Here is a 23,584-nt window from a genome sequence, read left to right as displayed (position 1 = left end):
ACTGAAGCGTGTCCTCGTAACTGCTGGGGGATGCTTCCACGTCTCCTGACAAAGGGACTCTGTGGGACTCATTTTAATTGGGGGACACAGAGAAAAAGATCTCAGACATTTAAGTGAAAAAAGCCAGTGTGTACATAAAATGATTTCATTCATATTTAAGTCATACGTTCTTACCGGCACTTATTTGAGTGTATAAATACATGAAGTAACTAGAAACATTAATTGGAACTATTGCTTCAAGGAAAAGCCACAGGATTGGCTAAAATTAGATGGAAGATGAATTTTGCTTTCAGTATACATCCTTTATATTTTCTGATCCATTCTCTTGAACTTGAAACGATTAATTTTTTTGAAAAGCCAGGAAAAAAAAAGAAAGTATTGTGCTTTAATCGTATACATGGGGCTGGAGCGATAGCACAGCGGGTAGGGCATTTGCCTTGCACGCGGCCGTCCCGGGTTCGATCCCCAGCATTCCATATGGTCCCCTGAGCACCACCAGGAGTAACTCCTGAGTGCAAAGCCAGGAGTAACCCCTGAGCATCGCCAGGTGAGACCCAAAAGGCAAAAAAAAAAAAAAATTGTATACATATTATTTTTGTAATCTGGTTTTAAAAAATTGTAGCTATTCCTTTAGCAAGAATGGCTAATGGATATTTTGTATACTTTGCTTTAGAGACCAGATGGTATTTTAAAATGCTCACACCAAGGGTATTTGTTCAGGGGACAAGAGTCTCAGCTGTTTGAAGGAAATGAGCCACTGCCATACCGTGCAGACTCCATTCGTAGATAGATTTCTCCCTGGGATGCGGAGTAGCAAAAACTAGTGGCAAGCTGAGTTTTCGTTCTCTCCGAGGAGAGGCGGAGTGACTGAGCTCCGGGGTCGGGGGACGGCGTGTGGTCGTTGCTGTCGCGTTCCTAAGCGTCCCTCCTGGTTTCCTTCAGCCCCTGTAGGCCAAGCCGGTCTGCCGAAGGCTGCAGCCTCGGGCGACCTCCTGGAGGCGATCTCTCAGGGAAGCGAGCTGCCCGCGCTGGGGAAGTGCGTCACTTACTCCCAGCCTGCGGGCGACTATGCCCAGGTAAGCGGCTCCCGGGTGTCGGGGAGAGGTGGCAGGGCTGGGCCCGCTCCGACGTGCCGTTATTTCTGTAGCCTGGGGAAAATCTCGGTGGGATTTCTTGCCCACCATTCGGAAGTTGTGGGCATGTTCACGAGTTGATCATTTTGTTTTTGTTTTTTGTTGTTTTTGCTTTTTGGGTCACACCCGGCGATGCTCAGGACTGAATTTCCTGGCTCTGCACTCAGGAGTTACTCCTGGCAGTGCTCGGGGGACCATAGGGGTTGCTGGGGATTGAACCCGGGTCGGCCGCGTGCGAGGCAAACGCCCTACCCACTGTGCTACTGCTCCAGCCCCGAGTTGATCACTTTGCACTAGCCCTTTGCCCCCTGTGTTTCCGTGGAGAGCGGTCAGCTCGGAGTGAAGCTGCCCCCGGCCTGCTCGCAGCTGGCCACAGCAGCAGCCCGCGACAGGCTGCGTGTCCCGTGGGGTTATTTACTTTCTAACTACTCTGTAGAAAACTCCCTGCTGGCCTCTAGTTTGTGTAATGTAGGTTTGGCTCGGAAACCAGTGTTTGGGGCCGGAGATACAGTACCGCAGGCAGGACACGTGGCGTCACGCAGCCAGCCGAGGGTTTTTTGCTCCATGGCATTCCGTAGGGTCCCCTAAGCTCCACCAGGAATCATTTCTGAGTGAAGACCAAGAAGCAACCCCTTAGCATTGCCAGGTGTGGCCTGTAAACAAACAAACAAACAAAAACAACAACAAAAGGAAAGGGAGGCAGGGAGGAAGCAACGAAGCAACATTTGATCAAAATTAAGGTTTGGCTTGGGAATCTTTATTGCCCAATGCGGGATCAGGGGATTTATGCCTGTCTCTGTCTCTCTGTCTCTGTCTCTCTCTCCCCTCTTCTCTTTTTTCCTTTCCATTCCTTATTTTGTTCTGTATTTGGTTTTGGGGTCACACCTGGTGATGCTCAGGGGTCGCTCCTGGCTCGGCACGCAGGCATTTCTCCGGGCGGTGCCCAGGGGACCGTATGTGGTGCCACAGACCGGCAGCGTTGACACAGACTGAATGAAGCAGCTGTTGCTGGCGTGCTCAGGGCCCTAAAGGAGTCGCCAGGAACGTACAGGGACGTTAACGAGAAATAGAACTTTTCAGGGATAGAAACTCCCGAAATATGAGCTGGAGAAACGGTAGAGGCCGTCAGGTGTTTGGCCGGCCCTGGCTCCCTTCTGCAGCACCGTGCAGGGTCCCCTGAGCACCGCCAGGGGGCACTCCTGAGCACGGAGCCAGGACTGGCTCCTGAGCATTGCTGGGTGTGGCCCCAAACCCTCCCCGCCAATAACCTGCCCTAGCCGCGCTGTCAGTTGTCAACACACTGCAGCTGGCTGTGAGTGTGTCCAGGTAGAGATGGGGTTTGACAGGTCAGCGCCGGGGGCTGAGATGCTGGCCTCGGGGCAGTGTCAGGAGGAAGCCTGGGTTGGGAGACATTCGTTCGACCCCACATGTAACATCTGATTGGCATCTGTCAAAACTCTGGCCTCCCCGCCTGTGTTAGTAGGTCGGGGGGTAAAATAGCCACTGTTGCATGGGACTGTGTGGTTTCACTTGCCTGAAACCCCAGCTGCATGGTTTGGGGTTTCACTGGGCGCTGTGGCGGGGGCAGCACTGTCTCCTGGCACCTGGTTCTTAATGCTCTGCCCGCTGGTGCCAGGGAAATCAGCTGCAGACCCTGAGGGGCCGAGACCGGGAGGCGAGAGGAAGCGAAAGCAAATGTCGCTACGGGCCTGGACCACAGAGGTCCTCTGGAGAATGCAATGCTGCCACCTCGTGGCCGAGTGATGCCAGGACGCACCCGAAAGGTTTTGCTGTGTAACTGAGTACCTTGTGATAAACAAGCTCTGTGTGTGTGTGTGTGTGTGTGTGTGTGTGTGTGTGTGTGTGTGTGTGTGTGTTTGGGTGGGGGTGGAAGGTAGTTAATATAGAGGAGAGTCTGGCAGGACAATAGTTGAAAATGATCACTCTAGACGAGAACTGAGTGTTGAAAGTCGGCAAAGGGATATCCATGAGAACCTCTCGGCATCCGCATTGCAAACCACATGCCCAGAAGAGACAGAGAGAGGGAGGGAGAGAGAGAGAGAGAGGGAGAGAGAAAGAGAGAGGGAGAGAGAGAGGGAGAGACAGAGAGGGAGAGAGAGAGAAAGGAGAGAGAGAGAGAAAGGAGAGAGAGGGAGAGAGAGAGAGGAGAGAGGAGAGAGGGGGAAAGAGAGAGGGAGAAAGAGAGAGAGAGAGAGAGGAGAGAGAGGAGAGAGGAGAGAGGTGCCAGCCATAGAGGCAGGCTGGGGTGGGGGGAGTTTTGAGGGGTGACCTGAAGGGGTGGGAGGGAAATTCGGGACTCTGGTACTGGGATATTACACTGGTGGAGGGATGGGTGCTGGAACATTGTACGACCGAAACCCAATTATGAAAAGCTTTGCAGTGTTCTATCTCATGGTGATTCAATAAAAAAAAGAACAATTTTTTTTTTGATTGAAAAATCTAAGACGCTAAACCTGCTAGAGGCCAGAGCGCCGGCTAGAGCGCAGGGCTCTGCACGTGGGAGCCGTGGGTTGGGTCCCGGCACCAGCCAGCACCCCTCAGCACTGCCTGGAGGCCCCGAGAAGGCCCCCCCGCCCCCCACGGGAGGAAGAGTCAAGATTTTGTTTCCTCAGATTCTTCAGGAACTTTAAAAATGAGCCATCAGCTCAGTCATTGACGTGAGCCGGCTTCCTGCAAGTGTCAGACCCTAGACGCCGACGGCAGAGGTGGGCACTGAGAGTTAGGAGACGTTCCCAGGATGAGAAAGACTTGCTCTAGGGCCCAGGGTGTGCCTCAGTGGCAGAGTTCCTGCTGTGCATGGGGGAGGTCCAAGGTTTGTGCAAAACAAATGATTTTTAAGGGGGCCTGAGCGATAGCACAGCGGGTAGGGCATTTGCCTTGCATGCAGCCGACCTGGGTTCGATTTCCAGCATCCCTTATGGTCCCCTGAGCACTGCCAGGAGTAATTCCTGAGTTGCACGAACCAGGACTTAACCCCTAAGCATCGTCCAGTGTGACCCAAAAAGCAAAAAAAAAAAAAAAAAAAAATTAAATCTCAAAGCAGAATTGGCTTCTTAGGAAATGTGCACAGAAACAGGATTTGTGTTTTTTTTTTGGGGGGGGACACCTGTGATGCTCAGGTACATCGCCCCCCCAGGCACCCTCCCTGCTTCAGCCCCCAAAGGGGGTTCTAAAGGCCGTGACTGACGAGAATGACACCAGCAAACAGGAGTGAGGGGGGGGGGTGAGGCCGTGCTGTAGTATCTACCACGCCGTGGTCGCATCAGGCTGCGCGGCCGGGCTGAGCTGCGCTCACGCATGTTCCGTGGAGAAGCGCACGGGGAGAGCCGGGCCCCGGCGCCCGTGCTGTCCCCGCGCCTCGGGAACAGCTCGGGACTGTCCAGGCTTGAGGTCCTTCCCGGCGTGGCAGCCCCTCCGGGATTGGTCTCCGTGTCCCTGTCACCGAGGAAGCACTTCCTGCCTCCTGGGGCCTCCACGGCTTATTGGAACCGGAGCCCGCGGCACCGGGGACTGAGGGAGACCAGCTCGCCTGCTAGGCTGCAGGGACCCAGCTTCGTGCTCGTGGCTTCAGGCGCGTCTCGGTCTGCTGTGAGCTTCTGGAGCCCGTGGCACGGCCCTAGTGGATGAGTTAGGAATTTGGGGAGCCCATCCCCTGGTGAGAGGCCCTCAAAGTTGGGGTGCTACATGAGGAGTCAGGCCTTTCATCCCCAGGCAGTTTGTGGTGTGACTTCCATCTAGGTTGTTTTTTTTGGGGGGGGCCACACCCAGCAGTACTCAGGGCTTACTCCTGGCTCTGCATTCAGGGGTCGCTCCTGGTGGGGCTCGGGGGACCTTATGGGGTGCCGGGGATTGAACCCGGGTCAGCTGCGTGCCGGGCAAGCACCCACCTGCTGTACTCTCTCTGCCTCCTTCCGTCCCAGCTGTATGCAGCGGTGCCAGGCCGGGGCAGGGGCGGGGGGTGTTGTGGTCTCACTCATCCCCCCGCTTTTTGCTTGGGGGGCACTCCCAGTATTGCTCAGAGGCCGTGCTAGGCCGGGCATGACGCAGGGATTCCTGTATGTGCACTGGGTGTGACTCCGTGGTGCAGCACCTGGCCGCACGTGTGGGAGATTGGGGTTTGATTCCCGAGAGCAGCATGGCCCCTGCTGAGCACGCCCTAGCCCACACATTGCTGGGTGTGGTCCCCCCAAACTGAAAGGAGCCGTTTCCCTTCCCCCGGTGTGCTGTCCTGCGCCCAGCTGGCTCCTGGAGCCCCTTTCGGAGGAAACCGCCCCACACGTGGCTGGGGGCGTGGTGGGCACGCTCAGGGGGCCCGCCCCGGTCGGCTTCTCCAGCCCCCGCCCTGACATCCTCCTGTGTTCCCTGGACCCCGATTTGGTTGGGGGGGGAGGGGCACAGCGGCTCTGCACTGAGAATTCCTCCCGGCCGTGCGCAGGATCTGAGGGTCAGACTCTGCGGGCCGGGTGCCAGGCAGGTGCCCCTCTCTGCTCATGTGCTCTCGCCGGCCCCAGCCTTTGAAGCCGGGATGCGGGCTGAGTCAGAAACCGCTGGCTATTGGCTGTGACAGAGACGGCACTATAGCATCGCCTGGTCATTTCTCCCTTGTGTCACATGGTGGCATTCCGCATCCGTGCGCCAGCCTGCCGTCTAGTGTGGACCAGGAGGCATCAGGTGTGAGCCCAGAGCCCACATGGATGACTTTTAAGCTGGTCCTCAAAGGGTTGCGGGGGCCCTGGTTTCTGATGGTCCCAGAGGTGCTGTGCAGCCGGGAGTTTGGGCTCTCGTTGCTCCCCACAGCTATTTTCATTGCTCATCGTCTGCAGTTTCACTTCGACGTGCTGCCTCTGACGTGCAGGTGAGTTTCTTGGCCGGTGCCTGCCTCGGAGAAGCCGGCAGGAAGCTGGCATTGGGGTCTAACTGGGGCGGGCACCAGAGTGAGCGCTGGGTGTGGTTTTTATTCAGCCCAGCGCAGAAACCACTTTTCTCGTGAGGCGCCTGTCACGTGTCAGCCTCGTCCTCGTCAGAACCCGGCAGTGATTGTGGTTTCTCTTGCCCGACAGGTGTCGACTTTGAGAAACGAGAAACGAGGCTCAGCCTATCTCGTCTCCGCTCCGGAAGGGGGCGCGGGGGAGCTCGTGGGGGAGCCCCAGCACCCGGGAGTCTACTCCGTGGAAACCTACTTCAAAAAGAAGCGCGTGTACTGACCGGGGGTCCGGCTCGCCCCCGCCTAAGGTTCTCTGCAGTATTCCTGCTGTTCGTTGCTGCCTTAAGTACATTCAAACTAGCCATATCCTTCCAATACGGGTTCTTAGTCTCCCCCAAGGAACCGCGCAGCAGGCAGAACTGCCAAACACAATAGCAATAAGAGACCAGTGTGGACACTCGCCACTAGATTAGACGCATCCCGATGTCTGTTAACTTAGAGCCCCTGGGAGAAGTCCCGTGTTCCCACAGTCCTTACTTTGGGCCTGGGACTCGTCCCGACACCATATATAAAAGTTTGAAGCAATAAACGGGGAACAATGGGAAACGCGTCTTGTTTCCTGAGCCTTAGAAGTCACTTCTTATAAGCCAATGTGCATTTCATGCGTCCCTGGAGTACTCCCACGTGTAGATTTTTAGACCTTTCCCGAAAAGAAAAAAATAAATAAATGACACGGGTGCGGTCGGCACGCAGAGATGCTCAAGTCCTGCGCTCGAACCACGCGAGCAGCCCCGCACTCGGGAGCCGTGTCCGAAGCATCAGCGTCTGCAGAGGCGCGCCACCCTCTGTGGAACGGGGTTCGAGAGGAGCTCTGGTGAGCCAGCATACGAGGGTGGGCGAGACTGTCCCCCCAAGTCAGGCCTCCTTCCCCCGTCTTGTGTACTGCCTGCGAGTCAAGAACGGTGTTTACCGTTGTAAGTGGTTGGAGGGATAAAAACGAGTATGGGGGGCCGGAGCGATAGCACAGCAGAGAGGGCGTTTGCCTTGCACGTGGCTGACCCGGGTTCGATTCCCAACATCCCACAAGGTCTCCCAAGCCCCGCCAGGAGTTAATTCCTGAGTGCCAAGCCAGGAGTGACCCCTGTGCATCGCTGGGTGTGACCCAAAAAGCAAAAAGAAAAGCATAAAAACCCAAGGACGGGACCCATCCCTGGACTCCGCCCTGCTCGGTAGGGACGCGGCTACGCTCGTGCCTCCCAGGCAGGGCTGAGGAGCTTTGACAGCGACGAGGCTGCCGAAGCAATTTACTCTCTGGCCCTTCCCACAGAGGTTTGCTGGGGCTCCTGGCCCTTTCACTGAAGGATGATCTTAATTTCTGCATTCGGCAAGAAGCCCTAGGTTTCCGCTCCCCGCGCCCCGGCACAGGCCCGCCGTGGTCAGAACCGGTGCGTTTCAGCCTTTCCACACCGGCCAGGCTGGTGCCCACTCACGGACCAATGGCGGAGAAGCACCGATGGACTTGACCACATCCAACCCCAGATACCTGGAGCAGAGCAGCGAGTGCTTTCTGAGGGAGTCTTAGTACCACTCTGTAACCATTCTGAGCTGATCTGGTATACCTCACTCTCTGCTTGTCTTACTGTTTTTAGGGTGTTAGGCTGAAAATCCATAAGCTCTTTAGACCAGTTGACCTTTGGAAGAATCGTGTATTGCATATAACTTCTGCCCACCTGTTCCTGAAGACTTTGTTGGTATTAAATGCATGAGAGAGGCCCTTTGCCACCTAGAGATTTTTAAGTTTGTGTCTTGAGACTGTAATTGATAATTCTTTTTTTTGGGGGGGGAGGGGGGGTGGTTTCTTCATGATCCTAGTCTTAAAAGTCAATGTCATTAAGTATTGCAATTTGGGGCAATTCTTTTTGATTATGAGATGATGTGTCTCCTGTTGTCTCTTTTGTCTTAATCAGAGCTTAATTTTGTGTCTGCTACACATTTGATTTGTAAAGAATGTTCCGTGGTCTATCCTGTTGCATCTCTTGGCGTCACAGGGAAGAGGCTGGCTAGACAGGTGCCTCAGAGCCCTGAAAGCCTGTGGCTGTCAGGACACGGCCCCCACATGCGGGCTGAGGCCCAGGCATTCCACCGGGCCCAATCCCCACCCCCCCATCCCTTCCCGGGTGCGTCAGTCACTCCTCTGCGCCTATACGCAGCAGGAGACCCGGGGTGAGGACAGAGGCCTGTGTGTGGCCTTTCTCCCTGGCTAGAAACTGACACTGAGAAAAAGGCCCATTCCCCGCCCCCAGCAACACACACAGTCTACAGTTATTTTTCTATAGAAATCAACTGTGTTACATGCTTGAGAATGAAGTCTGACTATTAAAAGGCATCTGCATGTGACGTTTCTGGCATGTTTATTTGTATAAAGAGTAAACAAAGTGCATAGAGAGTGGCCACAGGTAGGACGGAGACCTCGGTGACGGAGGGAGGGCGACTGGGCGGGTGCACACGGAATCCATCCACAACGCTCCTGCCACATCCGACGGATGCAAGGAAGTCTCTCAGCCTCGTGCTCGGAGACCGCCGCTCACCCGGCTCCCTCCGACCGGCCGTCTGGGGGGCCGGGTCTCCGTGGTGCCTCTTCCGTCAAGGTTTATGCTAGGGGACGACGGCCAGAATACTGGTCGGCTCTCGCGGGGCGAGGGAAGGCCCGAAAGCCCCGGGCGCACAGTGCATTCCGAGGGGCTGCAGGCGGCATCCGCGGCCGTGCTCCCGCGGCGTGCCCCGGGGCGGCGGGGCTCCTGCCGTGCTCCCGCGGGAGCCGAGCGTCCCGGCTCCCAGTCCGTGGCCGCTGAGGAAAGCACAGGCTGAGCTCTCAGGAATTAATATCATGCAGCAAAGTCTTCCACAGTTGGCCACTCTGGGACAGCTCAAAACCTAGGTACCACAGGTCACCCACGGCGACAGGAGCTAAGCCACGGGAAGGAACGCCAAGTCCTCGCGGTGACAGGAGTACACGCATCCTGGAGAGGGACACCGCCGACATGAGCACGGCGGCCGAGGCTACCTTTCGCGCCTCTCCCCAGAGTGGGGGGAGGTTCCCCTCGAGACCTGGGTCAGTTCCAACTGTGATGACGGACAGACGGTCTCTTCCTGTGGGAGGGCTTGCTTAAGCTCAGACTTCGTAATATTTGGGCTGTCCCTAGGACGGTGGGCGCCGAATTTAAATACGGAGGAACTACACTTACCAAGCACCACATGTGCCCTGGACATAGATACACATACCTAAGGTCTTTTTCACACAGACTACAAACTTTCATTAAAAAAAAATTCTTTAAATGGCATGGGTGTTTGCTGGGGACAGTGGGACTTGATACAGGAGGAATTTAAATGTCATTCATGCTTATTTTAAAAGTGCTTCAAATCCTTCAATGAGGTTCTGAAAGGTGGTCCGACTAGATGGCCGGAACTCCCAGCATTTTCTCATGAGTTGATACACCTGTGGAAAAAAAAAAAGTTATAAAAACATGAAAAACAAGAATTTTGGACTTAGGTACTTGTTCTCGAGTCTTAGTCAAGCTGGGCGGCTAAGACAGAGCAACTGTGGCGAGTCTATTTTGTGAAGAAACTCTCGGGCCAACTGACCGTCGTAACGCCAGGTCCCTGAGGGGCCAAGGGCGCGGCTGACGGGGCAGAGCGCAGGCCTCGAGACCCTCCTCCCCCAGCAGCATCGGGAGGGGCCATAAATACCTCATCAGGGCAGTTCCGTGGGCAGGGCAAGCGCTTTCCCTCTTTCAGTGTATTCACAAGTCTCGTCACTGTCATCTGGCCGTGAGTCGGGCCGATCATTTTCAGGAACAACTATGGGAAAAGCCACACGCAGCGTCTTTACACGCCGTCTCTGGACAACACAGACGGCCCCGGAGTGGACAGACCCCAACCGCCAGCCTCCCTCGGCCTCTCCTGCGGACGCGGCCTCCCAGAAGGCCCAGACAGCTCAGACAGGGCCCCGGGCCGTGCGCCCGCACTTCTCCTCCCCCGACGAGGGTCCCCACACCCTCAGACAGGGCCCAGAAACTCAGAGCCGGCCTAGAGCACTCCGGGCTCCTCTGGGGCGGAGACAAAGTGCTGCCCCCCCTGCCCGCACGCGGAGAATGGGAGGGACGGGCACGCGGGACTGACCGCCATGGGGCTGGAGTCCGAGTCACAGTAGGTGAGCAGCTCGTGCAGCGTCACGCCGAAGGACCACACGTCAGAGGCGATGTAGAACTTGCACTGGATCAGACACTCCGGGGCGTACCTGCAAGGAAGGGGCAAACCCGCTGCCTGGGCGGGCCTCACGCATCGCCGCGCTCGGGCCGCCCGCTCCGAGACACGTCAGGTGCAAGAGGGGTGGGTTTTCCTGGCTGGGTGCGTCTGGGTGACACGTGGCGGCACAGGGGCACCCTCGGGTTCATCCACCCCGAAGCTCAGGCACTTCCCTGCTCAGTCCCCTTTGATGCCACAGTCTGTCTCATGTGGACTCGGACCACACCCAGCGATGCTCGGGGACGACGAGGTGCCGGTGGTCAAACCTGGGTCAGCCGCAAGCCAGGCGAGAGCCCTCGCTGCCGCTCTCCCCGTCTGGCCCGGCCCCAACTCCCGGTGAGGGCACCAGCTCAGCAACAGGCACACGCCAGCCAACCTCCTACATGCGCACCACGCGACCCAACTCCCTGCACAAGCTTCATTCCTGTCCCTGTTCCCCTGGGGTCCTGTGTCCCCGGAGCACCCCGACGCTGTCAGGGCCGCAGCTCTGTGCCTCAGTGCTCGTGCCCGAGAGGCCCCTTCGTGCCCAAGCTCGCTGACTTCAGTGCCTGGAGATCTGTCAGATTGTCGGGTTCTTGTTCATCACACCCGCCCTCTCCTATCCAGGCACACCGGGGCTGGGGGGTTGGGGGGGGGGAGGTAGTTTGGGCCACACCCGGCAGTGCTCAGGTGACCCCAGTGGGTGGCGCTGAGGATCAAACCATGTACAACCCCACATCTCTCTAGACCCAATGCAGGGTGTTAGCCCTCAGGACTTAGAGAAAGTCAGGCCCAAACCCGGCTTGCTCACGATACCACAGAACTGGCTGCCCCCCGTTAGCCTTCAGCCCAGCCTGGCCACTCCCCATCCTCACACCCGGCTCACGACCCAGCCACAGCCTCACGTGTCCTCGGGAATGAGCCCACCGACAGTGCTCTAAGGCGGAGCCTAACCAGGACGCAGTGATCCAGGGCGGGATGGCCCCGTACTCTGCTCAGCACACCAGTCTGGTGCTCGCTGCTGCCCGGCCCTCTGCCAGGATGCCCGCCCCTCCAGCCCCGTCCTGGAGAGCCAGTGGCGAGGTCAACTAGGCTCTGGTGAATCCGGCCAGGGACTCGGTCCCCGCTGCCATGCACCCGGGCCCGAGGGCTGCCGTCCAGGGGAACCCAGCCGCCGGCTCTGACCAGCTCCCGGGGCCACCGGCTGGCGTACCAGAACACAGGGCTGTCTCGGTCATCCTTGACCGTGTAATACTCCTTGTCGGTCTCGATGGCTTTCGTCAGCCCGAAGTCTCCGATCTTCACCTGGTGCTCACTCTCCACCAGCACGTTCCTGGCCGCCAGGTCCCGGTGCACGTACTGCCGGGAGCCCAGGTAGTCCATGCCCTGCGGAGAGGGAGGCGGGGCAGACGGCCCCATCAGCTGGGACCCCGGTGCCACCCGCCCCTCCTGGCTCCCTCAGCAGCCAGAGTGTGGTGGGCGAGGGCATGGCTTCATGCAACAAAGCCAGACAGACGCAGTGCCCGTGACGTGGGCAGGAAGCTCCCGCCCCAGCCCGGCGCAGCCACGCCCCTTCCTCCCTGCCGTGGTACCTTACAGATCTGCACGGCGTATTTTAGCTGTTGCTTGAGGTTGATTTTGTTCTTGTTCTTCGGAAGATACTCCTTAAGGCTTCCAGAAGGCAGAAACTCCATGATGAGCTTGATTCCATTGCCCCCTGTTGGGAAACAAAACAGCTGTCGGCGGGGCTGCCTCGGACGCAGAGGGCGGATCCGAAGACGGACCTCCACTGGCACCAGTCACCCCTGAAGCACACTCGGGTCCCCCAGCCTCGGGCTCCCGCCCCTGGGATGCCAGCAGCTGGCACCGTCTCGTTTGGAGGACACCCCTGTCTGCAGACTGCACAGCGCAGGCCCCGTGCCGACTGACCCCTTCGCAAACCTGCTCCCACCCGCCCGAAACCCCAGAGCCGACCATCCCATGGATGGGTTCGGAGGCTGGAGAGAACCAGGGTGGCTCCCGGTGCAACCCGCGTGGGGGCGCGCCCCATCCCCTGCAGGAGCGTTCCTGCAGGGCCGGGGAGGGCCGGGCTAGCCTGGGCAGTAGAGGAGGGACTTGGCAAGCCCCGGCACCTCCCCTCTGGGCCGAGGGCAGGGCAGTGAGCCCCCAGCCCCCCCGTGGCCGCCCCGGCAGGGTGCGCACCGTCCTCTGTGCAGATGCCCTTGTACTTGACGATGTTCTCGTGGTAGAGGTTCCGGAGGATCTCGATCTCCTTCTTGAGGTCGGCGATGTGGTTGCCGCCGCTCTCGGGCTTCAGGGACTTCACAGCCACCTGCTCTCCGGTGTTGTCGCCCTCAGGGTCGTACCTGCAGAGCTCCACCTTCCCAAAGTGGCCCTGGGTGACAATGCGGGTGGGAGTGAGGGGCGGCGGGCACACCGGGAAGAGGAGGTGTCCGGCTGCCCCCTGACAGCTGGGGGCGGGGGGGTGAGCCCTTTCCTGGCCCCCTGCTGCCCGCCACAGCCCCTCCACCCTGCCCTGAGGGTCGAGACCCCCGCTGGCACCCAGGTCTGGGCTGGCCCAGAGCTCCCTGAGTCTCGGGCAGGAGAAGGACGTGTAGGACAGTGTCCAGCGGGCAGGCCCAGGGGCGCTCCGGGGCCCGCTGGCTGCCACTCTCCCCCTCTAGGCCCTGCGGGCTTGCTGGGGGACGCCACTGCTGGCGGGGTCTTGCTCTCCACCCGTCCGCGCGGGCAGGGCGAGGCGCCCCTCCCGGGCGGGCAGCAGGGCTGTGTGGGACTCGCCTCTCCCAGGTCCCGGATCCGCTTTAGGAACCGCTTCTCAAAGTGCGTGGGATCCACCTCGGCGGCTGGCTTTTTCTCGGAAACGATGTCGGGGTCTGAGTGGGAGAAGAGGAGGCTAGTGAGGCGCCGGCATCCCCACGGGGGCGGCACCCGCGGCCCGGGCCTTGCTTACTCTGCTCCTCCAGCTTGTTGATGTCTCGCATGATGGCCCGGAAGAAGGGCCGCTGGTTGGGGTCGTAGTTCATGCAGCGGGTCATGAGGTCAGCCAGCTCCTTGCAAGACGGGGTCACGGGCCTGCACCGGCTCTCGTAGAATCTTTCCTTCTGTCGAGAGGAGAGGAGGGGGAGCACACGGCCGTCAGCCCCACAGCGACTCACGCCCGTCACTGCGATGTAACAAGCACACATGCTCAGTGTTCTTTCCGCTTGGGGAGTCCCAGTCCTGACACTACAATAAGCCAAGTCCGGGCCGGAGAGAGTAGCAAGTCTAGGTGCTAAACCTGCACGTGGCCCACCGGGGTTGAGCCCTGCGTCCCCCCAGTAATAACCCAGACCCAAAGGGGAAGCACAGAGTCCAGCCTGCACAGGGCCCGGCCGGGCAAGCCGCCTGCGCATCCCACGAACTTCCTGAGGACAGTTCAGCGACATCCATGCACATCTCCAGGTTCAAACCTTTTGGCTCCGTAATTCCAGTAACTGACATACTCAGAAAGGAACCAGATACGGAGATTGATATTTAAAGCTACACCCTGCAGAACTGAAATCAGAGACTCTTGAGAAAACCCACCTGCCAAGTAGGAAGTGAGTTAGAGTAACACACCGAGGCACGCGCTGCAATTTGTGCTGATTAAGCCAGGCTGGCGCGAGCCACAGACAGTAAAGGTGGCATCAGCGATTAATGAGAGAATTGTCAGTGTTTGTTCTGGGCCTCTCCGTGAGGCTGGGGAGTCAAACCTGGGGAGCCCCCAGGCAGAGCCTATACTCCGGGCCCCTGGCCCCCAACGGTTAAGTCTCATTTACATCAGTCGAGACCAGCGGACACTGACCCACAGAGGAAAGAGCGACTGTGAATGAAACGCAGCTCAGTGGCCAGGGAACCATCTCGAAGGGTTCATTTTTGTTGAAAAGAGGGACAATGGACTGACAGGCTCCGTGCCAAAGGGTTCCCAGCTGGGGACAGGACTCTCATGACTGTGGGTTCCTGTAGTTTCCAAATTCTGTTCAACTTTTTATTACTTAAATTTCAAAACTGAAAACTAGAGGTCCTAGGACTGGCACGAAGAAGAGCAGAATAATGAAAAACCAGAAACAAGTCTCTGGGGAACCACAGTCCTCCAGCGTCTGGTATGGACCCTGTACCCAGAGTGCGGGTGTGTGCCCCGCTCGTCCCACCCTGGCACCCCTGGTGTGACTCCCACACCACCCTACAAGGCAGGGAAGGAAGCCGAGGCTTCCAGCACTTAAATTTCTGGGCCGAAGCCGCAAGCCAGGAAGATTCCCAGCCGGGCTCGTCTCTGCCAAGAGGCCTGGCCTCCGAGCCCTGGGCCAGCACTCACCTCGATCAGGGTCTTATCCTTCAGGGGGATCTCGCCGTTGTAGCAGATTTCCCAGAGGGTGGTGCCAAAGCTCCACTTATCGGCAGCCACGCTCAAGTTCTTGGAGTCCTCCACGCACTCGGGAGCAATCCACGGGATCCGCTCTATGCACTCTGGAAAAAGGATCTGGAATCAGCGAGAACTAAGAGCTGACCAAGAAACGGTTTCCGGGGGCGCTTCTGAGTACCCTCGGCCACATCCATCCTCGGGGTCTGTCCGAGGCCCCGCTGGTAGGGCCGGTGCTGCCCGTCCTCTGGACCTCTGGCCTCCCGAGCAGCAGAGCACCCGGGTGGGGGCCAAGGGCCATGAGCACAAAGATGCAGGGCCAAGGGGAGGCAAGGCCCCAACTCTGCTCATCGCGCTGAGTGGCCCCCTCAAGCTCTGGAGCCACCCACATGCCCCCCCAAGCGGGAGCAGGCAGGGGTGGAAATAGTGCAGAGGTCAGGACACAAGCCCAGCACGTGCCCAGCCCGGGTTTGATCCCTCCTGCGCGGCACCGGTGTGGCCTCAGAGGTCTGCAAACCCCTCTGCCGTGGCCCTGAGTGCCACTGCATGCCCAGGCCCAGGCGCCGAGCCTCCAGCCCAGCTGAAGACGAGCGGGAGACCGCTGGGAGCGGCCCATGTGCTGGCTCTCAGGTGGCCGGCTCCCGCTGGGGGCGGGGGGGGGGGGACAGTCAGGGGGTGGGGGGCAGGATCCAGTCATGGTCAGGGGTGCCCTGAGCCCTCGGGAAGCCCAGCGTCGCCCCCGGCATACTGGCAGGGAGCACAGCCGGAGGGCGGCTCCTGCACTCGCTGCAGGCCCGCCTGCCCCCGCTCCCTGACCAGGGGAGATCTCACCCTCCCCAGCACGTCCGGCCCCTCTGGGCGCCCACCCATCTCGATGGCCCATCTCACGGAGCACCTGGGCTTGCTACTGGACTGGTTCGAGTTATTCCAGGCCCCGACTCGGTCTGGCTGGGCACAGGGTCCCCGGCACGTTCACGCCCTGGAGACTGCTGCCGTGCAGCCACCTCCGGCCTAGCGTCCCCCTCGGGCTGCATCATGGGTGAGGCACAGGCTCAGTGCCGGGGGCAGGAGGCCTCCGAGGCCAAGGGCAGAGCCACCCGCAGCCCTGGCCCAGGACTGGCCCCAGGCCCGCCCCGCCTGGCTGCACCAGCTCACACTGGGCCCATTCAGAAAAATGCCTGCGGGAGAAGCCTGAGAGACCCCGGCCAGGGGTCGCTGCCCACGCGGGGGCCTTCAGAGGCAGTTAGGGAGGCCTAGAGGCCGAACTGCTCCCTGACCCCTGCTGTCTGGCCGGTGGGGTCAGAGGTCAGGTGGCCACCTCTGTGAACGGCTAGCACCGGGGACACTGAGCCCAGCTCTGCTCCCAGCCGGCCGCTCAGCCTCTGCTCTCCCACACCCCGAGCCCTTTGCTGAGGCTCTCCAGGGAGAGTCCAGCCCCGCCCCTGCTCCCAGCGGGCCTGAGCTACGGTGGGGGCGGGCGGGAGGCCCACCTTGCCTGGACAGCACCGTGATGGGGATGCCGGGGTCGCTGAGCTTGATGAAGGGGCCGCACTCGCTGTCGATGCCCTCCCGGGCCAGGAGGAGGTTCTTGGTGCACACGTTCCCGTGGACGAGGTCCTTGTCCTCCTGCGGACCGAGAGGGCACGCTCAGCCCCGCGGGCCCCGGCGCTGCCACCTTCCCCTCCCACACGCCCACCCTGCCCCTGCCCCTGGCCCGCGGCCCCCGCCCCGCCTCTCTGGGGCTCAGTACGGTCCCTGCAGGCCACCCACTGGCTCCCATGGTGAATCGGGGGCGTCTGGGAGAGTTCAGCAGAGCTGGCCCCTAATCCTTCCGCGGTGCCCGGGTGCTCCGCCCAATGCCAGGCTCACTCACCGAGCGCCCCCGTGCACAACACAAGCCCATCTCCCGCTCCCAGACACCCTGTGCCAAGCCTCGCGGCCCGGCCCCACCCGCCACCCTCTCAGGATACCCTGGCATCGGCACACACTCACCAAGTAACTCAGGGCACTGGCCAGCTGCTTGGCCACTTTGAACTTCCACGGCGTGGTGAGGACGTCGCTCTTCCGGTGCATGAAGAGGTCCAGGGGGCCGCCCTCCACGAACTCCTCCACCATGATGTCTGCCGGCACAACACGCCCCGCGGCGACCCTCTGTGTCTGCCCATCTGGGTCGGCCCTTCCCTCTGCCCGAGAGCCGGCCCCACTCTCAGGGCAGTGGACCCAGACCACACCCCCCCCCACGGCCCAGTGAGTGAGAACACTCAAGAGCCGAGCAGGGGACACGGCAGCCAGTCGCCGTCCACTGTTCGCTTAAGCAGGCCACTGCTTAGCCGCAGATGACAGGCCTGGGCCCGGCCACAGCTCCCGCCAGCTGCCTGGGGCCAAGCTCCCCGCCTCGGGGCGCACACTCACTCTCCAAGTCCCGGACGCAGACGCCATAGAGGTACACGATGTGCTTGTGGGAGACCTGGCGCATCATGCTGGCCGCCTCGAAGAAGGCCTGCGGGGACGCGCACGCCCTCATCAGCGCTGGGCTCGCCCCGCCTGGCCCGGCCCGCCCGGCTGCCATGCGGGGGTCTCTCCGGGAAGACCAGAGCGCGCAGGGCCCGGCTGGCCTCGCCCTGGCTCTCGGGAGGGCGGCAGCGCTGCACGGGGGCAGGTGAGGCTGCCCGGGAGGGGCTGTGGCCTGGCTCCACTGTCCTCTCGCGTGACCTTCCTAGACCATGACACCTGGACTCAGGCCAGAGCCGGTGCAGCCCCGCCAGGCCCCAGGCACCACCCCAAGGGCTCTCCGGCGGGAAACGGGGTCCACAGGGAGGGGCGGCTTCATCTCCGCCCTGCACAAAGGGGTCCTGGCCAGAAGACACGCAGGGGACCAGGAAGCAAAGTCCAGTCCCGGGCTCGGAAGGAAGACACTTGCCAGAGAGATGTCCCTGTGGCTGGGGTCCAGGACTTTGAGGATCACTTTGATCCTCTTCTCCTCGGCCGTGCCCTCGTCGTCCCGGTAGTCCACCAGTGTGCCCGAGTAGATGTGTGTGCGCGTGCCTCGGCCCAGGTGCTCACCCTGCGGGAAGGGCTGGCCTTAGCAGAAGGACATCTCAGGGGCACCCGGGAAGGGGACAGCGATCAAGGGCCCAGCAGCTCCTGGCCCCTCGGTGAGGACACCAGGTGCAGCAGGGTCTGAGACCACCCGGGCCCCTGGGCGGCCCCTCCCGACCCTGGTGAGCTGCCCATGACCCGGGGCAGGGGGAACGCCCGGTTCTTCCACTTAGCCTGGGGTACGTGCACCCCAGAGGCCTCTACTGCCCACTGCCCGTCAATGTGGGAGTTTCCCCCTCACCCCCCCCTACTGTCTCAGCCACCCCTGTCCAGGCCCCAGGGCAGCAACAGGGCAAATGGGGACTGCCTCCTGCTCTATGGGCAAAAGGAACACAGGGAGGCCATGGGGGGGGGGGGTAGGTCTCTCAGGTGGGACATGGGGGTGCTGGGTCTCTCAGGTGGGAGACTGGTCTTTGCTCAGAGGTCTCCCAGGCCTGGAGCCTACGGTGCCTGTTCCCTGCTGTCTTCCACATTCCCAGATGGCTCCCTCTGGAGACCTCCCAGAACACAGACTAAGTGCCGAAGTGCTCCGTCAGCACGCACTGGGCAGGAGACCCCCAGGACCACCATGAGAAAATCAATCTCTCTCTCTGTCTCACACACACACACCCGGGGGTAGTGATCTCTCTGTCTCTGTCTCTCTCTCTCTCTCTCTCTCACACACACACACACACACACCCGGGGGTAGCGATCTCTGTCTCTGACACACACACACACACACACACACACACACGAGACCCCCTAGAACCACCATGAGAAAATCAATCTCTCTGTCTCTCTCTCTCTCTCTGTGTCTCTCTCTCTCTCTCTCTCTCTCTCACACACACACACACACACACACACACACACACACACACGAGACCCCCCAGAACCACCATAAGAAAATCAATCTCTCTGTCTCTCTCTCTCTCTGTCTCTCTGTCTCTGTCTCTGTCTCTGTCTCTGTCTCTGTCTCTGTCTCTGTCTCTCTCTCTCTCTCTCTCACACACACACACACACACACACACACACACACACACAGATACACACACACACACACACATGAACCCGGACTTTTCAGGGGCAATGCGGGCGCCAGGCCGAGACTGACCTGCACAATGTCCTTCTTGAGGATCCGGTCGAAGCTCAGCTGGCTCATGCAGGAGCAGTGCTGCCACTCCTGCGCTTTCTTGGTGGCCACCAGCAGGTTGGAGATTTCTGGGCAGGACAGAGGCCAGTCTGAGAGGGCAGCAAGGGCCGAGCGCCTGTGCCCACGGGCTGCCCAGGGCAGGGGAACCAGACACCGTCCCAGGCATTTCCACACGTATTTATGAAGAGCCTGGTGCTCACCCTCAGCTCACAGGCAGAACAGAGTCCAAACTCACTTGGCTACAAAGCCATGGGGCCCCAGGGCACGCTTTGATGGCTCAAAGTGCTTGGCTGGCAAGTGCCCCAAGGTGGGACCCCAGCTGCGTGCCGTGGGGACTGGGCAGACCCCCTGCTGGCAGGCAGGGCTGGGCGCACAGCTCACTGGCGCGGGACGTGCCCAGGGTGACCGGAGGCCCTGTGTGAGGGGGCCCAAGCGAGCAGCAGGTGTCCCCTTGCAGACACCCATCTGCAGGCCCGTCGAGGGCTTCTCCAGACCACGCGGGCGCCTGGGAGTGGGACGCCGGCCAGGGACCTCCCGGAACTGGGTGAAAAGCACCAGGGACCGTGGGCAGGCGCCGGCCGGAGGGGGCCCGGCTGCAGCAGGGACTGACCTCGGGGCTTGGGCTGGCAGCAGCGCTTCAGCACGAAGCTGATGTTGTCCGTGCGCAGGATCTGCTTCTTGAGGTGGCCCATGAGCTCGCCCAGGCTGGGGAAGCTGCTCTCCGAGCCGTGCAGGCTGTAGCAGCCCTTCTTCACCTCAATCTGAAAGTTCTTGAACTGCTTCTGGCTGCCCAGCACCTGCCGGCCAGGAAAGAGACAGACTGTGAGCCGGGGGCACCCTGCCAGGCCACCACCCAGGGAACCTGTGGCAGCTGGTCCCACCACCTCAGCCTGAGCTCGAGGCCACAGCGACCTTCGGCAGGGGGCGGCCTGGGACTCCACCTCCTTACCCAGCAGCACGGGGCTCCTCCTGCCACTGAGTTTCCCCCCCACGGCTGCACGGGAGCGCGGGCTTCCCTCCTTCCGGGACACGCGCCCGACTCCCTCACACATGGCCCCTGCCAGCCCCTTCCTGCAGATCATGTTAGACCCAACCAATACTATGTTGCTCATTGATTTGCTTGAGCGGGCACCAGTAATGTCTCCATTGTGAGTCTTGTTACTGTTTTTGGCATATCGAATATGCCACGGGGAGCTTGCCAGGCTCTGCCATGCAGGCGCGATACTCTCGGTAGCTCGCTGGGCTCTCCGAGAGGGGCAGAGGAACTGAACGTGGGTCAGCTGCATGCAAGGCAAATGCCCTACCTGCTGTGCTATCGCTCCAGCCCAACACTATGTTACTTCATATAAAACTTATCACCCTTTAAAACCATTCACTTAGGGTTGGGGGTACGGCTCAGTGGGGGAGCAGGAGCCTCGCCCGTGGAAGGACCGAGTTTGACCCCCAGCACCACCACCACACCACACCACACCCCCCACACACACGCGCGCACACACTCCATTTGCTGAATTTTTCAAGCTCGTGAGTAACAAGGGCAGGGCGGGTAAGTGAGGACAAAATCAGTTCTTCCTGGCTTTACCTCCACTCTCAGGACTGTCCTCACCTTATCCCAGCTCCCAAAGCTCCGTCACTTCTCCTTTTCCCTGACCCGCTGACCCTGGGGGAAACTGAGGCCAGGCCAGCCTCCAGGACACTGGCACGGACTCGTGGATGCCACAAGCAGGCAGAGCTTTGGGTCTGTGCCCCCTGAATCAGGACCTGGGGCAGCTCGGAGCTCAGCGGCCGCCCGGCACCAGCTTCCCCGGAAGCAGAGCCGGGTGTGCGGGGAGCCCGGCTGCGGGCACGGCCCCGCCCGGGCTGCGACTGACCTCGGACTTCTCGAAGCACGTGACGGTCATGAGGATGTTGTCGAAGTCTGTGCAGCTCCAGCGCAGCACGTACATGCCCTCCTCGCTGCCCTCCTGGCGCAGCTTGTTGATGGCGTACTCCGTGCTGGGGGCAGAGCAGCGGCCTGTGAGCGCCCGGGCAGGCGCCCAGCCCCCCTCCACCCGCCCCGCCTCAGCCCTGAGCCCGCCCCCCGCGCCCCCCCCAGCAGCACAGCTACAGCAGGAACTGCGGGGGGCCGTCAGAGCAGGCCTGGCGCAGGGCAGACGCGCCGTGAACAGGTGACCGAGCGAGCAATGTCGAATAGAGCAGCCGGAGAGGAGCAGGTGCCTCTGTCGGCAGCCACGGCGCCACCTGCTCCCCTGCGAGAGCCGTCAGTCCCGGCTCCCACAGGGCAGACCAGCCGCGACATGAACCCACAGGAGGCCGCTGGTCTCTCCAGCCTACAGTGACCGGTCAGTGTGGTGGCCACACTGGCCCCGGCTGAATCGGGGCCTTCTCTCGGGGCCAACTGCAGAGATTCTCTGTTTTTGGAGGGGTCACACCCGGCGATGCTCAGGGGTTACTCCTGGCTTTGCACTCAGGAATTACTCCTGGCGGTGCTGGGGGGACCATATGGGATGCCAGGGATCGTGCAAGGCAAACGCCCTCCCCGCTGTGCTACCGCTCCGGCCCCAAGCGCAGAGATTCCGAACCAACCAGATGGGGCCGTGGCAGCCGTTCTCGATGTTGTGCACGATCAGCGGGGGGGCCACGTCGGTGCACAGGTAATGGTGGGCGTCTGCCGTGAGCCGGAAGTAGCCATCCACCAGGGACACGAAGGACAAGGCCTCCTCGTGGGAAGACAGCTTCAGCTCCTGTCGAGGGAAGACACCTGGGTCAGGGCACAGGCCCACTTGCCAGCAGAGCCTCCGTGGGCGCGCCCAGAGGAGAGCACACGGCTGGCTTGCGCAGCTCTCCTTGCTGTGGGTCCCAGCCCCCGCCCTCACACAGGAAGCACCCCCACAGTCCCGCCTCTCATCTCAACCCCCGGAGAGGCAGCACATCTGTGTCTGCATGCATGTGTGTGCAGGGCTGAGAGGAGTTCACACGGCGGCAGCGGCAGGCTGCACCTGGGCCTGGGCCTCGGGCTGGGGCGCCCCCTCGCAGGCCCCCACCTCAGGCGAGGCCGTGGGACGAAGGGCTCCGAGGGTCTCACAAAGAGCAGGGGCAAGAGGGCAGGAAAGAGCCGCCAGGCGGGACGGGGGTGGAGCCCTGTGACCCTGCCGCCAGGAACCACTCAACAGCGGGCAGGGGTGGCGACTCTGGCGCCCAGCTGCAGACCCCCAGGCAGCTGCATGCAGAAGGGCCTCACCCCGCCACGTCTGCGCGAGGCCACGTGGGCACCCAATCCCGAGGGCAGCAGTGGTCAGAACGGATGAGAGCGAGGCCGCACAGGAATGGAAGGACAGACCCATCAAGACACGGCCTGGTCACACGCGGAGAGGCCAGCAGCCCAGAATCAAGGGCCTGGCCGGGAGTGAGGTGCGGGGGCGGACATGTGGTAGAGCAGACCACCCGCTCTGGGCCACCTCCCTGGACTCGGCCCCCAGGCCCTCGGCGGTCCCCAATCCTACAGCCTTGCTAACCTCTGCTCACAAAAACCGGGGGGCTGGAGAGGTAGCGCAGGGGTTGCCCAGGCCTGAGTCCACTGTGCCTGAGCCCGAGCGCCACGTGTGCTCCAAGCATCACCAAGTCTGGGGCCACTGCGGGGGCGGCCCGGGGACAGGCGCAGAGGACAGGCTCCCGAGGGGCACTACATCCTCTCAGCCCCTCCACTAAACGAACTGCTGGCCTGGATGTCAAAGAATCACCGGGGATGGGGACAGGGGGGGCACTTGGGAGACACCCCCCCACCTCTCCATTCCCCCGGACAATCCTGTGCCTTCCCCGACTTTCCTGGTGAGGCACAGGCCATCTGCCTTCTCCAAGGTCCAAATGATGGCAGTTCCGATCCAACCCGGCCGCAACGCGCTCCTGCTACCGCACCTCTCCGCCACGGCTCCCGCCTCTGAAACGGGGCTACTTCCTCAGCCACTCGGCAGGGTGGTGCGAAAATGAAGGGCTGACGTCTGCCAAGTGTTCGGAACGGGAAGTGCCTCACGCGGCACGGGAAGGAGCTCGTGTCTGCCCAGGGTGGTCAGGCATGCGGGAGGCAAAGGCTTTCTCTGCTCTGGACGCAGCACTGCAGCCTGGGAGCGTCACCAGCCCCGGGGCCGCCGTGAGCTCTGGCTTAGAGGACAGGGGCCCTTGCCTGACTGTGCCAGGCCTGCCCCGCCAGGTGCCAAGCAGCTGCTGCCTCTCCTCGGCTGCGCAGTCAGAGTCCTGCAGGGCTGCAGGGCCAGCGCCCCAGACTGAGAGACGCCTCAGCAAGTGACGCAGCTCCTCCTCGCACTCGGACCCCGCACAAGCCTCCCTCCGTTCGTCTGGTCCTTAGTCTCGGGTTTGCCGCAGCACATAGAGCCAAACTCCCTGCACCCGAGCTCCTGGAAGGCCTCGGTCCCTCAGCGCAGACACAGGCCGAAACAGCCTGAGGCCTCTGAGCTGCTGGGTGAGGGCAGCGGCCTCCCCCCACCTTCCTACCAAGGGCAAGCCGGGCTTTTCCCACTTCCCCCTTCTTAGCTCCGACGGGGGGAACCAGGAGGGGACCTAGAGGCCACTCTGAGTGACAT

At 61.0% G+C, this 23,584-nt stretch overlaps 2 protein-coding genes across 3 annotated transcripts in view; one reads left to right on the top strand and one right to left on the bottom strand.

Annotated features, from left to right (window-relative positions):
• The window catches only part of RAVER2 (ribonucleoprotein, PTB binding 2), a 74,569-nt gene extending 66,094 nt beyond the window's left edge, over positions 1–8,475 (top strand). Inside the window, exons 11-12 of one of the 2 annotated variants that reach the window (XR_008630149.1) lie at positions 943–1,076; positions 6,215–6,229. Coding sequence is in view for 1 of the 2 variants with exons in the window: in XM_055137834.1 (XP_054993809.1) it covers positions 943–1,076; positions 6,215–6,358 (278 nt within the window). In the remaining variant the exon portion in view is untranslated. Of the gene's footprint in view, positions 1–942; positions 1,077–6,214 lie in introns of both variants that reach the window. The other variant, XM_055137834.1, reaches the window with a different exon arrangement.
• The window catches only part of JAK1 (Janus kinase 1), a 111,815-nt gene continuing 96,150 nt past the window's right edge, over positions 7,920–23,584 (bottom strand). The window contains exons 9-25 of the mRNA XM_055137833.1: positions 21,573–21,730; positions 20,858–20,981; positions 19,600–19,786; positions 18,951–19,057; positions 17,682–17,825; positions 17,174–17,261; positions 16,754–16,881; positions 16,252–16,387; positions 14,717–14,868; positions 13,334–13,484; positions 13,162–13,256; positions 12,565–12,757; positions 11,955–12,079; positions 11,576–11,748; positions 10,258–10,375; positions 9,826–9,936; positions 7,920–9,574 (exon numbers count right to left, since the gene is read on the bottom strand). Coding sequence (XP_054993808.1) covers positions 9,479–9,574; positions 9,826–9,936; positions 10,258–10,375; positions 11,576–11,748; positions 11,955–12,079; positions 12,565–12,757; positions 13,162–13,256; positions 13,334–13,484; positions 14,717–14,868; positions 16,252–16,387; positions 16,754–16,881; positions 17,174–17,261; positions 17,682–17,825; positions 18,951–19,057; positions 19,600–19,786; positions 20,858–20,981; positions 21,573–21,730 — 2,286 coding nt within the window. The 3' untranslated portion in view covers positions 7,920–9,478. The remainder of the gene's footprint in view (positions 9,575–9,825; positions 9,937–10,257; positions 10,376–11,575; positions 11,749–11,954; positions 12,080–12,564; positions 12,758–13,161; positions 13,257–13,333; positions 13,485–14,716; positions 14,869–16,251; positions 16,388–16,753; positions 16,882–17,173; positions 17,262–17,681; positions 17,826–18,950; positions 19,058–19,599; positions 19,787–20,857; positions 20,982–21,572; positions 21,731–23,584) is intronic.

Source organism: Sorex araneus, chromosome 5 (assembly GCF_027595985.1).
Source record: "Sorex araneus isolate mSorAra2 chromosome 5, mSorAra2.pri, whole genome shotgun sequence".
In the NCBI taxonomy this organism is placed as follows: domain Eukaryota; kingdom Metazoa; phylum Chordata; class Mammalia; order Eulipotyphla; family Soricidae; genus Sorex; species Sorex araneus.
The sequence above is the reverse complement of the archived record's forward strand: the minus strand, read 5'-3'. Positions and strand labels throughout refer to the sequence as shown.